The 8,953-nt window shown below is 42.0% G+C and overlaps 1 protein-coding gene across 1 annotated transcript in view; it reads left to right on the forward strand.

The window, feature by feature from the left end:
* The first annotated feature begins 410 nt into the window (after positions 1 to 410).
* Positions 411 to 8,953, forward strand: part of PPIF (peptidylprolyl isomerase F) — an 11,196-nt gene continuing 2,653 nt past the window's right edge. Inside the window, exons 1-4 of the mRNA XM_018567825.1 lie at positions 411 to 581; positions 6,907 to 6,937; positions 7,452 to 7,540; positions 7,958 to 8,054. Of these exons, the coding sequence (XP_018423327.1) occupies positions 411 to 581; positions 6,907 to 6,937; positions 7,452 to 7,540; positions 7,958 to 8,054 (388 nt within the window). The remainder of the gene's footprint in view (positions 582 to 6,906; positions 6,938 to 7,451; positions 7,541 to 7,957; positions 8,055 to 8,953) is intronic.

An 8,953-nucleotide genomic window follows, 5' to 3' on the forward strand; every position in this document is an offset into this window, starting at 1 on the left:
GTCATACAGAACAAGACCAGGTTTCCTCCTCTAGCAGGGGTGACCCTAAACCCCTCTGACATTATGGGCCAGTATGAGCAGCTGCAGAATGTGCCCAATTACACCGCAGGAAACACATGCATGCGCACACTGACTGTCCCCACATGTGACACCATTGTACTACATACACATATTAGAACATTGGCTGTGAGTGACACATGAGAAGTCTATGTTACTTACTATCCATAGTCAGTGTACAGAACACAGTTACAATGTTGTCCGGCAGGTTCCATGTGCACCATGCTATTGTATGTGACCGCCTTCATCCCGGCCGTTCCGTCTGCACTTCCTCGTGTGGACGCTGGTGTCGCTGTGCGCAGTGTATATATGCAGCAGCCGGCAGTCTATGGACAACACACCATACATACACTATGCTGGCTCTCAGTGGTAGTAGGCTGCTTCTCCGGGGCTGCCGCTCATGTACCGGATCACTTACCGTATGGAGAGCCTGCAGCTCCACCGAGGACAGTGCGAAGGATAACCCGCTAGTGTACCTGGATGTTACGGCAGACAACAAGCCTCTGGGGAGGATTGTACTGGAGGTGAGTTTTGGCTCTATATAATCCCCGATGTGACATGCTAACCGCAGACATGTATGTACAGGCAGTGCGGGAAGAGAGCTCTATACATGGGGCCTATAGAGGAGTCCTATGATCTACTGCTCTCATGTCACTCGCCTTGTCCCCCTGATGGCACTTGCCTTGTCCCCCTGATGGGACTGTGCTGATGTCACCTGGCTTGTCCCTCTGATCATCAGCTTGTTGCTTCTCTGTACACAGTCTGCCCTGCCAGTACTAATCACTGCTAGGGTACATTCTGGATTATTCCCAATTGTCATTCTGCTGGTGGTGTCACCCATTTATGTCTGGCTTCATCGCTGGCATTTCATGACATTTATTTTTTTTGTAGCTTTTAATGTATTGTAATCTGACTCTTGTATACAGAATGACACTGATCTTAGCTTGAGTCCTGCTGACTCAGCTGAAATCCATGCAGTGTGTATGTAACCTTGCTGGCACCCCTCTGTTGGAGAGAAAAAAATTTGACTTTTCTCAAGGAATCGGCCGTAAAAATTGTCTGCCGGACATTGATTTATAGCTGCTGATGCAGCAGATGCCAGCTGTCTGAATGCAATGGCTGGCAGGGGAGATTGCTTCATCCACAGTTTAGCGTAGTTGGGGGGGTAAAGTGATAGTGTATGGCCAACCTAAGGTTACAGTCACACTGGCCTCTCCTGCGTTAGGTTAATCACACTTTATTTCCCAGTTCTCATGTGTCTAACTGTACTTGCAATTATGTATGTTTATGTGTGTTTATGCTCATTTAGAGCTTGTTCACATTATGTGCTGTGGCCTGTGTTTTTTTTTTTTTTCCTCCATTGCAACACACACACTGAAGCACAGAGCTGCAGATAAATGCAGCAAGCCTGCATTTCTCCACACTGGAGCTTCCCTGAAACTTCCATCCATCTCCAGCATAAAAATGAACGAAATGTCACTTGGTTACAAGTTAAAGAAAAGTAACCCGTGCCTTGCATTTTAAAGACACTAGGCACTGCCTGTACAGAGCAGACACTGGCTGGCATGCTAAGCAGCTCCGTGAATGAGCCCTCAGAGTACGTAATCTGCCCCTGGACGCAGAGCACTCTATTTTCGCTAAACTAAACGCACATAAATGGTTGATGTGGATGATCACACTAAAAATCATTAGATGTTTATAGATGATCTATGAATGTGTATAATGGCAGCTTTGTCAATATCTGTGTGAACAAGGTCTTCGTTGGCACAAGTAGGTCATTCCAGTAGTAAATCCTTATTAGTGATCAGTCAGTTCAATGCAGCGTGCGACTTGTAGGGCGGATTTAGTCTTGGCCATGTTGCTCTCAGGTTATACGGTGAAGGGTCACTGTACTAACATCTGATGTAACTTGTTCTGTCTCAAGGTCATTGTACATGTTGCCAGAGCTGACCATGTGTATTTGTTCAGTGAACTCTACAAGGTGACCTTAGTGTGGCTAGTTCTGTGTCTGTTCTGGGCTGATAATGTTAGACTTCCTGCCAGGAGGGAACTTGCTGGCTAGTAGATTCCTTGTGCTTTCACTTGTGTAAACTGGCAGTCATTGTAACCTTCCAGTGCTGCCAGCACGTCCGATATAGTGTTGATATATTCCAGCACAACCCATATTAGTGCTTACTGGTACTGATGTGTCTTGGCGTGATGAGTTTTAACCAGTTTATTGGCCTAGTAATTCAATAAAGAGTCACTTGGGAAGGTAGCTACCTGTAAACATACACAATGCACAGGGTTCTTTTATTATTATTTTCTACATGCATCCAGAGAGGAAAGTGTAAATTATCTGCACCGTGAACAGTGCACACATTTGCTATCTGCAAGTGAAATTTGTGATGGTCAAGACAGGTTTGATAAGCCTTCTGAATCACTGGCCCAATGAGGCTCTGGATCTTGAGCACTATGCTCAGCAGGGCCAAATTAACCATCTGGTCAAAAAGGGCATTTAACCTGGCCCCAACAGCCTAGCATTGCCCCAGGGTCGGGTCCATTTCTAGCCCTAGACAAGAAACAGGTTATGGAAGTTAGGAAAAACATTTATTTGATATATTGGTGGTCCAGTGTGTAAGTGAAATTTGCCAGAACTCTAATCCCCCATGTCTGTGTTTGGTATTCTCATGCTTTTTGTGTTTGTTGGGGACATGAGAAGATGGCCCACCCAATGAGATGTCTAATTTGGGCCCAACAATGTCTTAAAATGTTCTTGGTGCTGAAGGGGATAACACACTTTCTTAACTGTGCTTGTTATCACCTTCTCAGACTTCAAAAATGATCTCCCTGCATGCAGCGGGGCTGATCATTCCTCTTACAGAGACAAGAGAGAAGTCACTGACTGCGTCTGTCTGAATTTGTTTTTAATAGGTTTCAAACCGCCACAAACAATCAAGAAGAAATCGCTGGATCAAGTCTTTGAAGAAACCAGCAGGTCATAAATATTGGTCTCCCATGTCTTCCACAGCACTCACTGGTTCCTCCTGCCTGCATGGTTTCAGGAATGGTTTCCTTCCCCTTTTATTTGTTTACCTTTTTTACAGAGACTTTACAGAAAACTGCTACTTGTCAACTTGTATAAAAATATTAAATATATATTTGTTTATAATTTTTTTTTAAACAAGTTGACAAGTAGCAGTTTTCTGTACTCATTTGTGCAGCACTAGCCAGGGATAGTTCTTTCATTTGTTCTTCTTTTGTTTCTCTTCACATTTTCACATTTAAATGTTTTTGGTCCATGTCCATTCTTTTTTTCCCACACTGCTGATTACATGTGAAGTTCTCACTTAAGTGAAAATTGAGATGACCGTTATTCTACACTTCTTCATTTCATCGTGTGCGTGTGTGTGTGGACTTTTTTAAAGTGACCCAGAATGTATTTTTGGTAAACTACTTGATTATTGGAGTGGCATTCTTTGGCATGAGCGCTTATTTTATTTATTTTTTAACATTTGCAGGGTTCTTTGCGTTTGACAGTTGCTGACAGGGTCACTGTAATACAGCTAGAGCTTGAAGGAGTTGCTCAAGCTATAGGATGCATGGAGGGGTCAGGTTTCCAAATTCTGTGGCAGTCATTTATAGCAACCTTATGGGTTTCAAATGAAACCCTACGTCTCGAAATAGTTCTAGTTTTGTCTATGTGTTATTCAGAGGGCATCAGATCATTTCCTACTGAAACATTAACACAAACTGCTGGAATGAACTACCATCATGGCAAAAGTACTGTACATCAGGGCTGGACAAATCCTAAGTGCCAGGTAGCCAATTCTACTTAAAATGACAGATGGTGGCTAACTTTGATAGTTTTCTCTGATTGTTGTCAATGAAGCTGGCTCCAACAAATCCTGCTGGCTCCTGGATTGGAGAGACGGGCTCTTGAACTCCTTATTTATTGTTCTACCCCTGGTGTGTATATAGATATCTGCTCTGCCTTGTGCTTATTTACAGTTAAGGTGTAATAATAAAAAAGTGCTGGCAACTGTAGCAGGCAGTCACCAGTGTTGTAGGTGTGTTTAGTGATATTTCAAGATAGGCTTCTCTTCTGAGTCAGCATTTCTATCACCTAATTGGCATTGAAATACATTAGGACAAAGCTGGACAAATCCCAGGAGCCAGGTTGTCACTGATCCTTGAAAAAGGACTGCTGGTGCCTAAGGTTTCAGGCTTTCTCTAGTTCCTGCTGGCTCCTGAATTCCATATTCATTTGCCCACCCTTGCATTAGGATTTGATCCAATTAGTCAATTTCTTTTCTTAGGAATTTTTTTTTTAAAATTCATTTTTACCTGTAATGTTCAAAACATGGTTACTCATGCTGCTTCTGAGTGGCTGTTCCATTCTTCCCGATCAGCCTACATCAGAGGTGGACAAATGAATAGAGAATTCAGGAGCCAGCAGGATATATGTAGGAGCCAGATCCATAGACAACAATTAGAGAAACCCTCAAAAGTTGGTTGCTAGTTAAAAATTTTAGGGAAGGTTCACACCGTTTTTCAGACGAGATTTGGAAAATGGTGTGAACCGGCCAGCAGTTCCAGGGCACTCCAGACCAGACAAAATGAGACATGCAGTATGTTTGTTGGGTCTGGAACGGACTGCGCTGGTGTGAACAAAGGCCAGAAATAGCATAGGGATTCATCAGGATGCATTTTGGATCCGGAAACAATCTGGTATGATCTGGATGTGGTGTGAATGGACCCTTACACCCTATTCACACTGAGCGCCATGGATATTGCGCGTGATTTTACGCTGAGTGGCTAGGAGCTACATTTGAGTTACAGTGCGCATTTTATCACGCTACATAGCGCGTTTTGCAGGCGGGACTTTGTCGCTGCTACATTGGGCTGTAACCAATCAACAGCGATCTTGACATGACATCATTCTTTCCTTCCATTTTTCAGTACAAAAGTGACTTTTCTGTAGCGCAATATCGCATGACGAAGTCGCGTAACATTGCCGTTAATGCGTGATTTTGCGTGACACTGTAGAGTCTATTGGAGCCCAATCGCGCGACATCTGTGCAAAAAAGGGTCATGTACAAGCGACAAGCTACAGGTGACATTGAGCTGTGAGATGTGAACAGCTCCATTGAAATGCATTGGACAAGCTACATAGAGCGATATTGCACGGAAATATCTGCGATTTCACTGCAAAAATCGCGTGATAAACTGCTTTGTGTACGGGGCCTTAAGGAGCATTGGCTACCTGGCTGCTAGCATTTGTGTAGCCTTGCTTTACATGCTGAGCTAGCCCCTCCCCTGATTGTTTGAATAATCACTTGGTGATATAATGGTAGTGTTGAATGCTCAATACAAGTTATGGTTGGAGGTTTTTCACTTAAGGAGAACCTGTCATGAGTGGGCTTGAGCAAGCATCTAACTAATTGGTTTTAAAATGACAATTGTGTGGGGAATTTTTAGTTCTGTCCTATTATTGTGCTCGGTTTACCTAGTGTGAGAGGCCCTCTGAAGTCTGATGGTTGCAGTCCCATCAACTGGTTGACCTCACACATAACATCGCTTACTCAGAAGCTGAGACAGGCAGTAAAAGAGAAAAGACCAACCTTTTTTCTTTATACGCGTGTACAATTAGAATAGCTTCAGGTTTATTTATATTTTGGAATTGAAATTCTGTTGAAATATTTGATGGTTTGTCTGGAGACTAAATGCTTTATCACTCTCAAAATTTAGCTGCACCCTACTGAAATGTTGGGCTCAATTAACAACATTTTCTTCAATTTCTTCAATAAGTGGTAAGTTGAACGTTGTACTCTGCTTAATTGACAGGACAGAGTATACTACAGGAAGTATGTACATGACCTTGTATACTCGGGTTTATCTGGGTAAAGCTGCAAATTATAGAACTTCTTTTTTCAAGTAGATTTCCAGGTAAAATGTACAATGAAGGTGACACTGCTGCTGTCTGGCACGTCGTAGTTATTAAAATGTGCGGGTCATATGACAGGAAGTCAAGTTCAAACATGCTATGGTATTCTCATTGTATATAATTACTGCAGCCACATGTTTTCATAATGCAAAGGCACAGAACCTAATTAATGGTGAGTGCTGATGTAAATGTATATATCGCAGGTGTATATTATTGATGTACCCTTTATCCCTGATGTATTCTTTCTTAAACTGCGGCTGTGCACATACTGAGTACTGAAGTAGAGCTGAAGCTATTTTATTTTCATTTTGAATAGAGTAAGGGAGGGTTATAACCCCTGAGATGGATAGATCAAGCGATTTTTATTTTTTGCCATCTGTGTCCCATTGGGAAGATTTCCCTTCAGTTTCTGACCAATATCCACAAAAGGAAGTGAGTGGAAATCCCTGGTGGTCAGCAGGATCCCCAGAACTATTGCCTCCATTGGCAGATTTTCCGTCTATTTCTGCTCTGGTGACAACCCAAAATTCAGTGAGGGGAATTTATCAAAACTGGAGCAGCTGTGCATAGCAATCAATCAGCTTCTCTCTTTCATTTTCAAATCTTAACTGAACAAACTGAAGAGAGAAGCTGACTGGTTGACATGGGCAACTGCTCCAAAATCTGTCTGCTCCAGTTTTTATCCCCCCCCCAGTGTGTTCTATAGAGATAGAGGGTGAATCTCCTTAATGGGGACAGCAATAAAAAACTGACAGGCGTTCGAATCCCTCTCCACTCTATCCAAAACTAAAACAAAAGTTGTGGCTTCATTTGCACGTTAATGGTGTAGTTTTAGATTGTATGTTTATGATGGTAACAGTTTATTTGCTTATGCTTTCTATGGAATTTTCAGATTTAATAATTTATATATTTATTTTTTTCAGTTGAAAAAAGAAATGGTGCCAAAAACTGCAGGTAAGCGCTAATTGGCACTGTGGCCTGGAAAGTCTGTTGTTGGGTTCAGTCCCCAGCAGCGACCTTGTCTGTGGCATTTTCTCCCTATAGTTTGTTTCCTCTGAAACTTTAGGTTTCCACCCAAAAACATACCCACCAGTCATTCCATTGCCACTAAAAGCTGATTATTTGTTGTGATCATATTCTGTTCATTGTTATGGTTATTTGCCCATTTAAGGTTTATTATACACAGAAAAAAAGTATATACTAGTTTTCTTGTTTGGAAACTGAATTTTTAAAGTCTTATTGAACTCTCAAACTTATTTTCAATAATGAATCCAGATCAAACAAATATACATGGCCCCGCAATTATTTCTTTACGTTTTTGCCCAAGCACTTAACGATCATCATGTTTCCAAACAGACGGCTCCAACTCTCTTCTCTCCACTTCCCTGAACTTCTCTGATTTAATAAGCATTTCAAATGGCTTCAAAACTTTTGACTTTAATATTACTTTTAATCCTTCCTGTTACAGAAAATTTCCGATTGTTATGCACTGGAGAGAAGGGCTTTAGTTATAAAGGATCCACGTTCCACAGAATAATTCCTGACTTCATGTGCCAGGTATGTGCAAGTCTTCAGCGGCCCAACCCCTGCTTCATTCTCTGCAGAAATTGTAGGCAGATAACAAAGAACTCTGAAGGTCAATTCCTGCATTTTGCTGATCACACAACCACTGTGACTGTGCTCAGACTAGGTGATTGGCCCCTTAGGCACTGCATTGAAGAAGGGCAAAATAGGATAAGATAAGCTAGTGCAAGAGAGGTTGCCTGGTATATGCACTGGAGGTGTGTGTGTGTGTGTGTGTGTGTGTGTGTGTGTCTAGGTCGTTGGGGGAGCCCTCCTCACAGCAGTCCCGGCCAAACAAGAAAAGATGGTGCTCGCAGTGATATTGGTTCACGGATGGCGCCGTGCAGACATAGAACAAGCAGGGAAAAGGTATTTGTGGATTAAACCTCTTGGGTTATTTTCCCCTCACAGGGTGGAGATTTTACAAATCACAATGGAACTGGAGGGAAATCCATTTATGGAAGTCGCTTCCCTGATGAAAACTTCATACTGAAGCATACAGGGCCAGGTAAGTCACACACAGGGCAATGTGTATGACAGTCCACAAAAAATGTGCATGAATCCCCACCACTGTCCTGAAATAAGGACTAATCCTCTTATTCATATTATATCTGATAGAATGAGACGTGTGAATAACCTTTGTCATAGGAAGGATCTATTATGCGGTGGTGCATTGGGGGGCCTTTTGTGTTCCTTTTAGTCCTCACCCTTTTTTTTTTTTTTTTTTTTCAAAACCAGTTTGCAATAAATAGCTCTAATATTGTGCTGTATCTGTGCTATATGCCAGTGGTCCTGGATGTTCAGGTTGCAGTTGCTAGATAAATGTTTAATTTGGTAGTTGATGACTGAGTGAGGCTTTAGATTCAGATTTCCCCTGTATAGCTCACGCCAAAAGTCTGGGGAACTTCAATGCGTACCATGGCCCATGTACAGCTGATTCTGCTATCCTGGCCATTTGATATCTGAAGAGAATCTCTATCTGTAGGCCAGAGTTGAGGATGGCATCTGCATGGATGTTCTTGGTTGTAACATCTGCACTATCTAAGGACTTGTACATTGAAAAGATTTAGAACCTTTTTATGACCTGGACACATTATTTTAGTTCCTGAGAGGAAAACAAAAAAAGCAGTATGATGGCTTTTATATCATCTCAATTTCTCTATTTTCCCCAAAAGTCGTGTTTTCAGGATCTTATTTAATCTTTACTTTCTCTGGATAAATGCCCACAGTAGTCTTTCCCACCAAGGGAAAACCTCAAAGACCTCTGAATGTGGCTGTTTTCATGATAAGCGCAGACACAAGGACTGACGTATCAGAGATCTGAAGGGAAACTTTTTTTTACTACAGCAAACAATTACATTTTTGTTTTACTTTGGTGTTTGTGTGTTTTTTGTGGGGTTTTTTTGT

Source organism: Nanorana parkeri, unplaced genomic scaffold, assembly GCF_000935625.1.
Source record: "Nanorana parkeri isolate BGI_ZX_2015 unplaced genomic scaffold, ASM93562v1 scaffold1100, whole genome shotgun sequence".
Lineage (NCBI taxonomy): Eukaryota > Metazoa > Chordata > Amphibia > Anura > Dicroglossidae > Nanorana > Nanorana parkeri.